Raw genomic sequence first — 17,137 nt, forward strand, 5'->3', positions numbered from 1 at the left:
GGGAAGACAGACACTCCATGCAGATGGTGGCCAAAAATTATGTAAGTAGGACATAATTTTCTACTTTAAAATTTAATTTTATATAACGTTGCCACGCGCGGACTCTGCGACACCATATAGCGTCATTCGTACCGGGGACTTTCTTTTAACGACGACATACGTTGTCTTTAGTCGTTTAAAGGTTAAGCATCCAAAATTAGTTACTATAATTGATAAATCAGCCTCCTTTAAGAATTCAGAAAATTATACCCGTCTGTTCAACTTACTATTGGTTCCTTGCCCATCATGTACTCATACAGGATATTACGTAAATACTCCAGCTCTGTGCAGGCATCTTCCAGTGTTCTGGTTTCAGGTGTCTTCCCTGGTGAGTTCAGTGTTCTTCTTAGAGACAAAAGCCGGCGTAATTCATTAACTTCCAGCCTGTTATAATCATCAAGACTCACACAAAAATGTTTTCATAAATATTACACTAAGCTAGCTAATAGCAATACGTAAACATAAAAGTTTTTAATCAAAATGGAAAATGGAAGCACTTAATCTTGATGTGAAGGCTAAATTTTTAGTCCTTATATGTTCCCTCCCCCAATAATCTTTTCAAGATGCTTCCTACAAGATCACCTTGATATCTGTGTATCCCCTCACCCTCAACTTTTGAACTGCTGAACTGGTTTTTATGAAATTTTGTATGTACATCATGCTACCTGGGGGATCTCAATAACATACCTCTAAATTGTTCCATTAGTAATACCAACAGTGCAACCTCTCACAATTATTGAGGTAATAACCTTAATATTACTTGAATGCCTAAACCAATCATCATGAAATGTCTGTATGTAACTCATGCTATCTGAGGCTACCTCAACAGCACAGTTCATAAATCCCTCCAATCAGTAATGTGAACATTGCAGCCTCTCAAACTGGTGGGGTAATAACCTTAATATTACTTGAAATCTGAAGCAATCATCATGCAACCCAGCATGAACACTATGCCAATAGCATATCTCACAATACCTAACTTCAGCAATATCCAGATAACAGCTGCTCAAATTCTTGATGTGGAAGCCATAAGACTCATCTTATCTAAACACTCACTTCATGGATGTCATACACATTACAGCCCTTTAATGACCTTCTTTTGCATACATTATGAAAAAATAAGCTAGCAAAATACAGCAAATACAAATTTACATTTCCAAACCACTAAAATACTATGTCTTTATGGCTACAAATTATTTAATTAAATGAACAGTTCTATCTTCTGGGATATAACACAGCGTAGTTTGCTGAAAGTCAACCGATGTTTTGGAGAAATATGTCACCTCCAACTTCAGGGTCAAAGAATAAGCCAAGCATTAAACCAATTTGAAAGCAGGTGGCAAGCATAGCCTAGTCCATTAAAAGCAAACTGTTTGCTACCTGCTTGATGCTGGTTTCTTATTTGGCTTATTCTTCGACCCTGAAGATAGAGGTGACATGTTCCTCCGAAACATCAGCTGAATTTCAATGGACATGGTGTTGTATCTCAGAAGACAGAACTCTTTATAACCACCAATGTGAGAATGTCAAATCCTACATTTAATTAAATATTTATGTAACTGTGTACAGTGATCCCTGTTACCATGGAATTAGTATAATCTGGCAATAACTTCACCACTTTAAACTGTATTATTACATGTGCAATTCTGACTCTAAAGAAATTAAGTTTATAGTACTGTTTACTGACTGCATTATGAATACATACAAGATTTTTTTCCACATGTCATATAAAATACTCACATTCTAGTGAAAGGAAAGTAGGCAATTAGTTCTTCCCAGTGCTTCTTGTTAAAAGAGGCATTATAAGAATAGCAAGTTTCATGGCAAGAAAGAGGCATTACATACGGCATCAGAGCAACCAAAAATGTTCTGAGGCATCAGGAATGTGGTGAACTGATGTAAGAATCATTTGGAAAAAGAAGGGGATTAACCAAAAATTATGCTGTTTCTCTGACTGCCTTTTGTACATTTGATAAGAAAAATTACCCTTGCTTCTTAAATTACCATTCTAATAACTATTAAAAAACTCCATTCAAATGGCAGCATGGAATTTGTAGCAGTAACCTAGCACACTTAGTATTTGTCACAAAACTATCAATGAAAAGCTTAGCTAACTGACAACCCTTCAGCATCGGAACCCATAGTTCAAAATATATGAACATGCTACTGAGTCAGTTCCATCTGCCTGCCAGGTAACAATCCATCAACATAAGATCACCCTAAACTTCTCATCTCCTTCTTGATCATCCAACCAGTTTCTATGACAGAAATTTTGTATGCATTTCTTATCTTGTCTGAGTTACACGTATAAACTGTCATAACCCCTTCATTTCATTATGTTATAACAATATCAGATTACCTGTTTAAGTCACAAAGTTCCTCACTATGTAATATCCTAAAGTGGTCCTTTACTCCTTGCCTCCTTGCCAAATACTTTCCAGTTTCTTTTTGAACACTTATAATTTACATTTTTGACATTCAAGTAAGAAATTGAATTTCACAAGTATACAAAACGCCTGGTAAACTTAAAGAATTTACATTAGCAATATAACTGAAAGGGAAACATAGCAACCAAATGCTGAAATAAGGCTTACCTATGGAGCCTCTTTACTTCTTTCAATTCATTTGTCTGAGCCATCAGCTGACGGTGTAATAATTCTATACTCCCTGTTCCACTTTCCACTGCAGCTACTGCCAAGTGACTTGTATTTTCCAGCTCCTGGTAATAGTAGGAATATTTATAACCCCAAAAGAATACTGCTGCATAGTGAACTTAACAATAAGAGATATGCAGAAAAGGACACAGAAATTAGGAAAAGGAGTTTTAGGAAATTTTGTATATTAAACAATAATGTAAGGTAACAAATCAATAGCTGATCACAGTGCCCACAAGGTCTAAGGCATGAATTGTCTTCACTGTCTTGAACCCTGGGATTGTGGGTTCAACTCCCACTCAAGGAATGGATGTCTGTCTGTGTTTATTCTGTGTTCGTGTTGTCCTGTGTAGGTATCAGCCTTGCGTTGGGCTGATCCCCCACCAAGGAATACCACCAACTGCCTAAGATTAAGAAAGTGAAATTAAACAGGGTGTTTCATGAATGACCTATGCCAGAGCAACAGAAATGAATGACTGGACGGATGAGTGGGTGGATTGGATGGATGGATGAAGAAAGATAGATAGAAACAATACAGATATCTATGTATTTTGCATGTGCACATGTGTATGTATGTGTGTGTACTTCATATGGTGATGGTAATTACCTGAAATAACAATGAAAGGAAAAATACCTTACAGCACAAAAAAAAATTATTCTCTTCATACAGCATGCAACAAACAGCTAATAACAGATGACAACTGAAGGAGAAAGGAATACAAGGGGCTGGAATAGCATATTTCTGTTGTTGATTAGAGATTCCTAACAGAAAAAAGGTCCTTTAAAGTACAAGCAACCTTAGGCATCCCTTAGTAGAGTGCAGGTAATCTATCAGTTTCAATGATACAGTAAACTGACCTTGTAGTGAAAACTATTATCTTCTAGAATATAATGCCACATAGTCTGCTAGAAGTTCATCAACATTCCAAAGGAATATATTGCTTCCATCCTAAAGGTAAAAAACTGGAAGTATACAACATCCCCTGTGCGTGAGATCAGGTCCATATTGGGGAGATATGACATTCCATTGACACCAGGATTAAAGAGCACCATCAGCATATCTGTCATGATTATTTGGACAAGTCACCCATGGTAGGGAATAGCACCAAACTGGGATATTAAATCCTGCTCCAAAACACTGGTTTTCCACCAAATATGAATACATGGACCATACAATTGGAGTGGTTAATGAGGTGGAACTCCATCCTAACAACATGAACATGAAGGATAGCTTCTGCCTAAGCTAGTCATTGTAATGGCTCATCCACTCCCTAAGAGGATGTAGGAAGCTTCCTTCAAGAGATTTCTCATGATGGAGTTCTCCAACCAAGCCATTAGGTCTGTTGTACAATGCCCTTTTCAAGATACCCATCTGCTCAAGCTCAAGAACTCATTTAATTTACAACAGAATATGACCATCTGGGTAGCTTGTTAACAGATGATGGAAGGTGTACTAGTGAAATTAAATCCAGGATTGGCATGGCGAAAGCTGCATTTAGCAAGAAGCAGAATCTTTTTACCAGCAAACTGGACTTAAATTTGAGGAAGAAACTAGTGAAATGCTACATTTGGAGCATAGCTCTGTATGGAGCTGAAACATGGACACTTAGGGCAGTAGATTAGAAACATCTGGAAAGTTTCGAAATGTGGTGTTGGAGAAGGATGGAGAAGATCAGTTGGACCGATTATGTAAAAAATGAAGACGTGTTAATTAGAGTCAGTGAGCAGAGGAATATCCTACACAAAATAAGAAAACGGAAGGCTAATTGGATTGGTCATGTTTTACGCAGAAACTGCCTTCTAAAAGAAGTTATTGAAGGAAAGATAGAGGGGCAGATAGAAGTGACAAGAAGATAGGGAAGAAGACGTAAGAAGATGCTGGATGACCTTGGGGACAGAAGAGGATACTGTCATTTGAAGAAGAAAGCTCTAGATTGCATTAAGTGGAGGAATTGTTTTGGACGAGACTGTGGACCTGTCGTCTGACAGTTTACTGATGATGATGACCATTTATAAAAAGGTAACCGCCATCTGTGAGACAACTATCTAGAGAATATGGAAGCCTCAATGTCTCACAACCCTATGGGCCCCAGTGGCCTGTTATACGGATACCTATACCTCTTTTTTTATGGAATTTAATCAATTAACTTGAAAATTATTATATGGCAGTAATTCCTATACTGCATTTCACAAATCCCACTCGAGGAATGCAAAGTGCTTCAAAGAGTTCTTTGAAGAAAAATGTGTAATATCACGTTACTTTGAAGCACATTTTAAACGTTTAAAAATGCATAAGGTGGTGCTACTCTGTTCATTTATCTTACAGAAATGTTATTTTATATAGCTTTTTCTGTTGCTGAGATGTACAATTATACTAAGTTACTTTACTTTCAAAATTAAAAATTATCTGTGAACAACTGTTAAGAATTAGGCACATGGGAATGAACTGGGCAGAATAGGAGCTTGAAAAGAAGGAAAGGGGCACATAAGGCAAATAAAAAACTAACTTCCTTGTTTGTAAGCAGCAAAGTGTTAGATCAGAAATGTATTCAGAGAAAATATCAATATGAGTGCACACATTTTTCACCTTTCTCTCCCAGTGCCATTCTTTGTTGAGCTCTGCCAGTTCCTCTTTATGTCTTGCTTCTGCCTCCATTAACTGCTGCTCCAGACACTGATGCCACCTCTTGTCTACTTCAGCTAGTTCCTGCTGGTGGGCAGCCTGCAGCTCTTGTATTTGAAGTTCAGAGTTATTCAACTCAACATCTTTCATCTGCATGAACACCACATAAATCATGAATAGTAAGACTTCTGACAGGGTCAGTCAAAAAAAGATGCTAGAACTTAATTGGATATATTAATTAGATGCTGATGCACAAAGATAATTTTGTTTATAGTCTGACCCATAGTATGGAAAAATGTGTTGCTGCCAATGGTAACTTAACGAATCATGGAATACAACAATGTGTCATTATAGTAAAAACATATTGTTCTTAGGGTGCTGCCAATGGGAAGACAACAGTGAGATCATGGAAAAACAGTCTTTAGAGAATAATTTCTCTTGTTTCTCCAAGGAATTATTGTTCACTTTGAGGAAACAGTCTTTCAACAGGATGGCACTTAACTACACACAGCCAAAGGAATTTGGATGCTCTGAATGAGCATTTTGGTGATCACATCTCAAATTACTTCTCTGGATGTTCCGGCTATGGACAGTCTTGGTCACACTATTCACCCCATCTCAATCCCTCTGAGTACTTTTTATGAAGGTATCTGAAAGACAATGTGTAGAGAAACCAAGCCCCATACAGTTGGTGAGATGAAACAACAAATTTAATGTGTTGTCATCAGAATGGCTGCTCACATTCTAAGCAGAATAGTTATCAGCTTTCAGTGTCAGCTGAATATGGTCTGGGATCCTGAAAGTTCACACATGAACATGTTTTCTATTGACAAATTCTCCCAAGTCTACTGTTCTAATTAACATCAAAAACATTACGTCACTTGGGTCAGTACTTTATGGAACCAGGTGACTATTTTGATGCCCTCACATCCAAAATCCCGCGCTTCATTCGAAGCGTGGGGTTGCTGAGGGAATAATTAAAAAGGGGAAGCACAATAGACCTAAGGTCACGGTGCAAGGGCTGAGAAGGCCTACCCCTTATATATTCTATTCTATTCTAAACATCAAAAACATTACTGTATATTAACATCATCAAGAAATATATGAAATATATGTGATTTAAACTGAAGATTCTTCTTAGACTACCCTGCAGATTGGCTGCAGAAGCTTCATCTATGCCACATAACTCACAAAAGTTTGTTACAATTATAATATTACTTATAGTATTTGATGATTACAGTAGTTTGTTCTTTATTTGTTTAATGATGCTATGAACTACACACCTTATAACTGTACAGCAGTTGATTTCATAAGGGTGATTCATATGAAAAATCATCATCAATTTAAAAACTACAAAAGGGAAAAATTGTCATGTTATCTGCATAAAGTATGCTGTCAGCACTGAATGCATCTGTTCCATGTGCCAATGTACATAGGCGAGTCAAATGAAAACCTTAAATTTTTTTGAGTATTATTTATTGTGCACAAGTGGTACAAAGCTGTATCACTTTTCAACATAATCTCCCCCATGCTCAATGCAAGTTCTCCAGTGCTTACAAAGTGCATGAATTCCTTTAGAAAAAAATTCTGTTGGTAGTCCACGCAACCACTCATGCACCGTGTGGTGTACCTCTTCATCAGAACGGAACGTCTTTCCTCCCATTGCTTCTTCGAGTGGTCCAAACATATGGAAATTCCTTGGGGCAAGATCTGGTGAGTATGCCGGATGAGGAAGACACTCAAAATGCAGGTCATTGATCGTCACAACTGTTGTACGGGCAGTATGGGGCCTTGCACTGTCATGTTGCAAAAGGATACCTCTGGACAGCAATCCACGTCGCTTTGATTTGATTGCAGATGATTTTTTAGGAGATCTGAGTATGATGCACTGGTGACAGTGGTCCCTCTAGGCGTGTAGTGCTCCAAGATGACGCCTTTTTCATCCCAAAAGAGAGTCAGCATAACCTTCCCTGCTGATGGTTGTGTTCGAAACTTCTTCAGTTTTGGAGATGAGGAATGGCGACATTCCTTGCTCACTCTCTTTGTTTCCGGTTGGTGGAAGTGAACTCAGGTTTCGTCCCCAGTAACGATTCTTGCAAGGAAGTCATCACCTTCTCGTTCAAAGCGCCGCAGAAGTTCTTCAGAAGCATCAATATGTCAGTCTTTCAATTCAGGAGTCAGCTGCCATGGCACCCATCTTGCAGACACTTTGCGAAACTGGAGCACATCGTGCACAATGTGGTGTGCTGAACCATGACTAATGTTTAAACTTGCTGCAATTTCATTCAATGTCACTCAGCGGTTTTCCCTCACTATGGCTTCAACTGCTGCAGTGTTCTCTGGAGTCACACCTCGATGTGCCTGACCCAGATGAGGAGCATCTTCCACTGAAGTCACACCATCTGCAAACTTCCTACTCCATTCGTACACTTGCTGCTGTGACAAACATGCATCACCATACTGAAACTTCATTCTTCGATAAATTTCAATAGGTTTCACACCTTCACTATACAAAAACTGAATAACAGAATGCTGTTCTTCCCTGGTGCAAGTCTCATGTGGGGCAGCTATATTATGCTGGTGCTGTGACAGTGTTCATGCATCTGCACTATGCTGCAACCTACAGGCCATTCTGCATGCTGTTTGTAGCGCGCTTATCAACTTACAGGATAATGGCATGAAATTTTGATTTTTTATTACAAATTTAAGGTTTTCATTTGACTCACCCTCATATATTTAAGCAGGTGATGTATAAAACAGAAACACCCCTGCATCCACCAATGAAGACTGAGATGCAATCTACAATTTGATTTTTGACCATAGAAGAGACAAATGTGACCAAAATTTACATAGAATATTGATTCATGGTGAAGTACAAATGACTAAAAAGTATGTCTATATGGTGGTAATTAATTAATCTAAAAACAGCATTGCAAGCAATGCAATCTGTGACTTGACCAAAAAAATTGTACAAAGATGCCAGAGGATATCAACAGCTGTGGATAAGCTTTTGCATTATCACTGAAGAGACAGCTGAAGCAATGAATATCACTGTTAATACTGCATATAACATTTTACATGAACAGTTGAATTATTGAGAAGTGTGTGCTTGATGGACTTCCCAGTGTCTGAAACATGTTGAGCTCATTTGGGTCCTGTATTTCTCAGACAGCACAAGCAGTAAGAAGCCTTTCTAGGATCTGCAGGAACCAGTCAGGAATTCTAGATGTACTATTACTTTACATGGAGCAAGCGCAGAAGTACAGTGTTATGTCATATCAACTCACCTTGATCAAAGAAATTCTGTGTCAAAGCATGAGACAGAAAAATGCTACTCTATTCCAGAATCAAAAGGGAGTGATTCTGGAGACACTATATATGGAGAGATGAATCACCATAAGCACAACATATTGGAATCTACCTATGAGACAGCAATTTAAAAAAAAAAAAGAAGGAAAAAAGTAGCACCTGTTAACCAAATGCCTACCTACAGTATCACAATACCTACTCTGAAATTGCTTATGCATGTTAGAGGTTAATTCACCTTCCATATTCATCAGCAGAGGCAGCCACTCCATAAAATGCAGAGGGGTTGTAACTCTTGCCCCCCCCCCCAACACTTAAAGTCTCAATACATAAAAAGTAATTTCACATTTAGTACGACATGCATAGTTTTAATAGTCTTCTAATATACGTAGGTCGTACCGAAAGTCATTAGCAACTTTTTTTTGCATGCAACCTGGGAACAGCACACAAAAGAGAGTATGGTGGTAGGTGGAACCAGGTGTTGTGTTAACCTTGAGTGTCTTGTGATGTCAATAGCTTGCATCACGTGACCAGTATCACTCCTAACAAAATGGCCAACAATGATATGTCATTTCGCCAGCGTGCTGTCATCGAATTTCATGTGAAAGACGAAATCCCTGCTGCAGAAATTCACCAGACTTCAGTGTGCTTATGGAAGTGTGTGCATGGATGTGAGCAGTGTTCAGAGATGGGTGAAATATTTTAAAGATGGGAACACCAGCATCAAAGATGAGCCTCGGAGTGGTCGTCCTCGAACAGTCTCAACTGAAGGCAACAAGGAAAGTGTGGATGAGATCATTCAAGATGACATGCGTGTGACTGTGAACACAATAGCCCGAAAACTTGGAATAGGGCACAAGTGCAGTACAGGAGATGACTGAAAGCTTGGGCTATAGGAAAGTTTGTGCTTGTTGGATCCTGCGGTTATTGACCGAACACCACAAAGGTCAGTGAAAAGCCATCACCTCAGAACTGCTGCAGAGATATCGACACGAAGGCAATGACTTTTTGCTCTGTATTGTGACAGGTGATGAAAGCTGGTTTCACCATTTCAAGCATGAAATGAAACGGCAGAGTATGGAATGGCACCATTTGCATTCTCCATCAAAAAAGAAGGCAAAGACAGTGCCATCAGCTGCGAAAGTGACGGGCACAGTCTTCTGGGATGCAGAGGGGTTTGTTCTGGCCAAATTCCTGGAACCTGGGCAAACCATCAATGCTGCTCGTTATGTCCAGATGCTGCACAAGCTCTGTTGTGCATTGCGTGATAAATGTCTGGGACGAAACATCATCATCCTGCATGACAATGCTCACCCCCACGCTTCTCGCCTCACATTGGAAGCAACTGCAAAGATGGGGTGGGAAGTTCTTCCACACCCCTCCTATAGCCCTGATCTGGCACCCTCCGACTACCATCTTTTCGGATTTGTGAAGGATCAGCTGCGTGGACCAGGTTTTGAGACAAGGGAGGCAATTCAGAAAGCAGTGCGTCAGTGTCTTCGGATGGCTGGAACGGAATTTTACAGAAGGGGAATTTTCAAACTCCCAGAACGATGGGAGAAATGTGTACAAAGAAGTGCGGATTATGTGGACAAATAAAGAAAGGTCTGTAGATTGAGGTGGTGTATTTCGTTTGTCAATAATAAAGCATGTTACTTTACAAAAAATTGTTGCTCATGACTTTCAGTATAACCCTCGTATTTACATTCTGACTGGCATGAGAAGGTTTATCAAAACCTGCAAATGAGTTGATTGCAATGTTTACCAATATTTGGGGCACTTATTGTTCCACTTTCCATAACCACTTATGCTCTTGAGGTTAGCCTTTGTCTAGTAGCAATTTCACCATAATGTCACATCTTAATAACCATACTCTTAACTTCTTTTATCTTTTATTCCATCTCTGCACTGAACTTTCTGTGCTGCACTCTCTACTTCACAACCGCTTCCACACTGAACTAACCTCCTGTCAATTCTATAGATCTAAATTGCACTGAGCTCTCATGAAGCTTTGCATCTACTGTTATATGTGTATCACACTTCAAGAATATTCCCTTGAATCCTGGGGCAGCTGAACAGTTGCTGGAACAATGTAGGGGGGGGGGGAGCAGGCCACCCTCTCATCAGTTCAAATGAATGAGAAACGTGCAGGCCAGGCAACATACACCACGTTTCAACCTCAAGAGGTCATCCTCAGGTGTACGAACACAGCTGTGATGGCTACTGACAAGGACCGTATGGATCCAGCAACATCAAAGGACACAGAAAAACAGCGAGACCTCCAAAAAGTGAAAAGTGCAATATAATAAAATTGAACTTTATTTCATGAACTTTTTAATAATATAATTAAAACTAGTTAAAGTGAACTTGACGCAGTGATGAGCATAAGTAGGAAATGACTGTATAAGTGAAAGTGAAAGCACACTAGTGATCTGAATTGAAATTCGATTCACAAATTTTAAATTTTAACTTCTGACATTTAGAATAATATTTTAACTTGTGTTTTGTGAGAGTAATTTGATATATTATTGAGCATGGGCCTGAATAAGATACAGGATCAAATATGTGAAAACACAAATATCATTGCGTGTAATTATACAGCTGTGTTCGTACACCCGAGGATGACCTCTTGAGGTCGAAACATGTAGTGTAATAATAATAAAAATATGTTGTGTGATCGGTAAAATTGACTCTAATATTAATTAAATACACAACAGGATGCAAGAAACAATTAAAGTACACCACCACCCCACCTCACGCCAGCACTCAGCTCTCATGAAATGACAACTTGCATGGGCCTTGCCTCATGGACTCCAGCCTTAACTCACATTTCCATGGAAGTTCCTGCCACTTGCTTGTGCTGCTTGATAGATGTCATGCCTTCTCACAAATCTCTGCTTCATGATCAACTGGGCTGACAAATCCTGGCCCTTTTGGTATTCACAAATTCCATATACATTCATACCTCCACTTGTCTGAACATCTGTTATTCTCCCACCACATGTACTCAGCAATATTGCGACAAAAGCACATGTTAACATTTGGGGTTTCTTCCGTTACTTTATTTCCATGAGATTAAACAAGACTGATTGACCAATGTGTGTGTGTACATGAGGGAGTGTTTATTTCGAGTAATAAGCTTGTAATAGGAACATGTTTGAAAGTTTATGAACTATATTTTAAGGAAAGACAAGTTTAAAGTGATTCAGTACTACATAAATTATTGTCGCTATGACTATCAAAGAACCTAAACAGCCAAATACGTGAGAGAAACAGTGCATTTTGAGGCCCATATTCTTCCCTATAAAAGCATCAGTCTGTCCATCCATCTATATGACCAACATACAGGTAGTAAAGGGCACAGATGAACCCAATAGGGTTTGAATACTGTTCCAACATAAGGGGGCATTATACCAAAAGGAGTAAGGTTACAGCAGAAGTTCATGGGGGGAGGGGAACAATTCCTTTCATTAAAATGTTGACAACACAAAATATGTCTGAATCTAAATGACATCATACTACATAACACGAAAAAACTCTTTAATATGTATACATTTAAATAAAACACAAATTGTCCACACTTTCTTTAAATATAGGCAATGGGGGGTTAAATTTTATTCATGCCTGGATCAACCCTCTCAGATAGTCACTAGCCATTACTGCCCTCCACACATACAAGTGACTTTCATCTTTTCTGGGGGCACTAACAGGATGTCACTTCACATCAGAGTAGAAGTCTCAACAGTGGTTAAAGAAACAGTCTTGGATATATAAAAGCTGCCTACTAAATACTTGCAGTTTTTTCAGAAATTAAAAAGCTGCCAAAGAAATAAAGCTACATTGTGTACCTCTAAGGCTTCTTCATGCTGCACATCCAGCTGCTGGAAAGCTTCCCCTTGGGTCTCAGATGCCTCACACAATTCTTTAATGTGGTCTTGATACTTCCTAACTTGCATATCCTCCTCCTGTTCTCTCCTCTCTATAAAAACACAAGCATGAATACGTGTTAACTCCTGCACCATTAGTACATCCTTCCTGGAGCAGGTGCATCTGTGAGGGAACTGTAACTCTTTCAAAGAGATTTAAAAGAGAACTGCTGGGAGGGGCACCTAATGATGTACAAGAAAAGCAGGTTTCAATCCAGCCTGTCATAATTTTTTGCTTGATTAAAATGTACCATACATGTCATTGCATCACGTATGGTTGTTACAAATTTACTTTACTTACATATTTACTATTTACTGAGATGTATTCTGAGTCCAAATTACTTCCACACATTCTACACATAACTGGATGACCAGATCCAAATTAGAAAGCTGATGACAAGTAAATCTATGTAAGATTTGAGGCTTTCACGGCGGTGACTATGAAGAAAGCAGTCTTCTGGGATTTGGCACCGTGTATATGNTTTCTTCAAGTAAATCTATGTTCTACTTTTGTCCATGTATGTAATTTCCAATAGTATAACTTCCAACTACAGCAAATTTGTTTGATACAATCTCAAATATTCACACTGCAGTGAAGTACAGTCTAGCACAGAACAACACATCACATTACTTTCTCTGAAGGGTTTACCTGTGAAGCCAACCTCACACACTGTCTCTCTGAAACTATTATGTTTTATGAATAGAAGGGTGTTGTAACCTGTAATATGAATCCATTTGTATTACATAAGTACAGTACATTATTACATTGAGTTAAAATACCCTGTATAGAGTACAATGAATATTTACTAGAGTCCACAAACTTCTTAGCAAATTTCACTTAACACCATCATCTCAGGAACATGCCCTTCACATATGTGGAAGGACAACTTTATAACATTTTGAAACATGGAACATTTTTTGTGGGCATCCTATATTTAAAGCCACTCTTCTCCAATACTTACCGAAGCTTTTATCCTCTAAGTTTGTAAGTTCCTCATTCCTCTCGACTAACTGTTTTTCAAAGTCAAGTACCAGCTGCTTGATCTTCTGTGCATGAACATCTTCTAACTCAGCAACTTGCTTCTCCTTTTCCTGCAAGTCCACTAGCGTATTGTCCAGCTGATGTTCCAGTTGTTCCTTCTCTGCAAGCAACTTCTCCAGATCCTGCACTGCTCCGGCTTTTTCAATCTCAGTGCTTAACCTACGTTCCAGGGCTGTCTTTTCTAGCAGTGTATCTTTCAACTGTTCTCTCAGTTCACATATATCTGAAAGATTTCTCTTCTGCTCTTCCATCATTTCCATCTTCAGTCCTTCAAAATTCCCACATCTGGTAGTTAATGTTTGTTCCAAATCCAGCTTCTCCTTCAAAGCACTGTCCAACTGTTCCTGCAACTCCTTATTCTTCATATATACCTTTTCTACCTCTAGCCTTTCTTCTTCGTGCTTTTCTTTCCTAATGTTTTCTTCAAAAATTAACTGATTTTCTAAAAGCTTTTTCTCATCCAAAAGATTTTCCAGCTGTTCCTCAAGATCACTTTTTTCTACAAGAACCTTTTCAAGATCCAGCCTTGTTTCCTTTATTGTGCTTCTCTCAAAAATAGACTCCTCAAGCTCTTTTTCCAACTTATTTAACTGTTGTGTCTTAACCTCTCTTTCTGAAGTAAGAATTTCATTTTGTGATTTCAAATGTGACACCTCTGACTGAAAATTTTGAACTGCATCTCTGAGTTCCTTCTCCTGTGTAAAATTTATGTTAATGGTATTCTCCAGAGCAGTCTTTTCTGCTTTTAGCTGTTCAATTAATTCATAATTTTCTTTGTTGGTCTTCTTTAAGCTATCGACCGTTGAAATTAACTGTTCAACTTGTTTTGTCAAAAGATCGTTACTTTCTTTCATACTCTTACATTCGTCATTCAGCATCTTTGTCTCTTGTGATTCTATGTGTAACTGCTCTTCTAATTTAATATTCAATTGCTTCAAATCTTTCTCTTTTGTTTCCAACAAGGCTCGCTGTTTTAACAACTCTTCCCTCTCCTCACTTAAAGCATTTAATTTTGTTTCTGCTTCCAGTAACTTAGCAGAATCAATAGCAGATTTGACTAAACTAGCCTCCTTTTCAGCTGCCATGATTTCAAGTCCTTCCTCCTTCTCTTTCAGTAGATGCCCTTGATTGGTGCTTTCATTATTAAGGTGTTCAATTTCAGCTGAAAGAAGTTGCACCCTCTGTTGAGTTTGCTCCAGCTCAGACTTCAAACTTGAATGGTCTCCTTTAACTTTAATATTTTCTTTCTTCAACATCTCAGCTTCAGCTGACAGCACTACTTCCTTTTGTTGAGACTGTTCTAGTTGAGAAGAAAGATTGGATATTTCATATTCAAACAGCTGCTTTTCATTTTTTAGCTCCCTTTGTAGTGATTGCAATGCAGCCTCATGGTTCTTAATTTTTACTTCATCAGAGTGTGATTTAGTGTTCCAGACTACTTCTTGTGATTTAAAGTTTTCAATAACCTTCAACTTTGCATCTTTAATCTCTGCATTTTGGCTCTCGAGGGTCTGTTTTTCCTTATTAGCCTTCATTAATACAACTGATAATTTCTCTATTTCAGCCCTCAATGTTGCTGTTTCATTATCAGCATCAGTCAAAGAATCTGTCAGTCTCTTTATCTTCTCATTAAGAACATTATTTTCTCTTTCGTATCCAGTCAAAGAAGAAGTTAATTCCTCTACAGTACCAGCAAGCCTATCTTTCTCTTCAGTCAAAACTATAAACTCTCTTTTCAGTGAGTGACAGTAGCCTTCCAATTCCTTCATCTTGCTATCCTGTTTCTCATTTTCCAGTTTCAAATTCTCGTAATCCTCACTGGTTATTTTCAATTTACTTTCAGTAATATTCAGATCACTTTCTAAACTTATAACTTTACTACAGCATTCATTATGTGTATTCTTTAATTCACGTATCTCTGTATCTTTTGACAGCAACTTAACTTCATAATCACTTCTGAGACTTACCAAATCATCTTTATCCCTTTCTATTTTCTCAGTTAGTTTCTTCTGAAGGTCAGTTATATTGTCACGCAGTTCAAATGTTTCTTGTTCCTTCTTCTCAAAAGTTGTTGTCATATTTTGCAACTCATGCTGAAGTTTCCTGATTAAAGCATTATTCTCTGAGAGCTCAATTTCCAAATTTTTCTTTGACAATTTCAAATCTTCTAACATTCGTTCAAGTTTCCTTTTGCATTTAATATTCGTTTCATGTTCACTTAGTTCTTTTTCTAATACAGATAAATTCTTTCTCAGGTTGGTATGGATGTTATCTTTCTCCTGTAATTCCTTTCTGAAAGTTTCCACTTCTCTCTTGGTCAAATCAAATATATCCATCATCTGAGATCCAAGTCTATTAACATCTTCCTTTACACAGTTCAGTCTGTCATACACATCTGTCCTCAAAGCCTGAAGGCATTGCTTCAACAGTGCAACAGCCTTAAAGCTACCTACTAGAACTGAACCAAAATTTTCCTTCTCTTTTCTGACTTTCTTACACTCTTCTGCAGCCTCATTCAACTTCAGTTCAAGATCCTGAGCTTTCTCCTTCAGGGACGCTATCTCAAATGACATCAATTCTGCATCTTTATTTTGCAAAGAAACATTACCAGTTTGGTTTAATAACTCTATGTACTTGTTTTCAGCTTCATTTTTCCTTGATGACTCTGAAAACAGCTGTGACTGCATCTCTGTTAACGCTTTCTGCATATCCTCAAGTTGCTGTTTGTGTATGCTCTTCAACTCCTCAATCTCCAGATCTTTTTTTGAAAGTTTACTTTCAGTTTGCAGTCTATTAGCTGATGCTACTTCAACTTTGGACCTAAGAGACAATAATTCCTTACTATGTTCATCAGCAAGAAGTTTACAGTTGGCTTCCAATTCTGCAATCACATTTTCCTTCTCAGCAAGCTTTGTTTCGGCAACTTGAAGTTTATTCTTATATTCCTTCATTACCACTTCCAATTCAAAATTCCCTTCAGAATTAATATTGGTCTTCCCAGATGGTGATCTTACATCTTGCAAGGATTTCAACTTCAGCTCCAGTTCTTTATTTACTTCATCTTGTTCCTCAATCTGTTGTTTCAGTACCTTAACTTCTGCTTCAAGCTGTATGTTTGTTAGTTCAGATGCCTGCAACTTATCAGACATTTTAGTTTCCAAGTCAATCAATTTTTGTTGCATTTCTTGTTGAAGCAATTTCACAGCCTCTGCCTTTCCTCGGGACAGCTCCTGTTGAAAGAAACAACTTACATTATTAAATGCAGGTAAATAAACTTCAAACAGTCCGTCTTCTTTACAAAAATGTACGGAACTGAATACTTTATTCAGCTACCCTATGTTGTACTGAACATGACAGGGACTGAACATTTGAAGAAAGTCAGTATCTTGTTCTGAACTTACCTTGGGTGCTTTGGGAGGTCCATGGAATATTGCTGGTTTACTGTCTCTTGAATACTGTAGTGAGATTGACTCTTTCTAATAGGTAACCTACATGGATTTAAGCAGACACTAGGCATGCAACTACCAAAGGGCTGTATCCCAAATGT

General features: G+C 38.2%; 1 protein-coding gene across 1 annotated transcript in view; it reads right to left on the bottom strand.

Moving 5' to 3' along the window:
• The window catches only part of LOC111868906 (golgin subfamily A member 4), a 49,861-nt gene that overhangs the window by 9,556 nt on the left and 23,168 nt on the right, over positions 1-17,137 (bottom strand). The window contains exons 9-13 of the mRNA XM_023859997.2: positions 13,511-16,820; positions 12,471-12,601; positions 5,281-5,466; positions 2,634-2,758; positions 267-423 (exon numbers count right to left, since the gene is read on the bottom strand). Of these exons, the coding sequence (XP_023715765.1) occupies positions 267-423; positions 2,634-2,758; positions 5,281-5,466; positions 12,471-12,601; positions 13,511-16,820 (3,909 nt within the window). The remainder of the gene's footprint in view (positions 1-266; positions 424-2,633; positions 2,759-5,280; positions 5,467-12,470; positions 12,602-13,510; positions 16,821-17,137) is intronic.

This window comes from Cryptotermes secundus, unplaced genomic scaffold, assembly GCF_002891405.2.
Source record: "Cryptotermes secundus unplaced genomic scaffold, Csec_1.0 scaffold685, whole genome shotgun sequence".
In the NCBI taxonomy this organism is placed as follows: Eukaryota; Metazoa; Arthropoda; class Insecta; order Blattodea; family Kalotermitidae; genus Cryptotermes; species Cryptotermes secundus.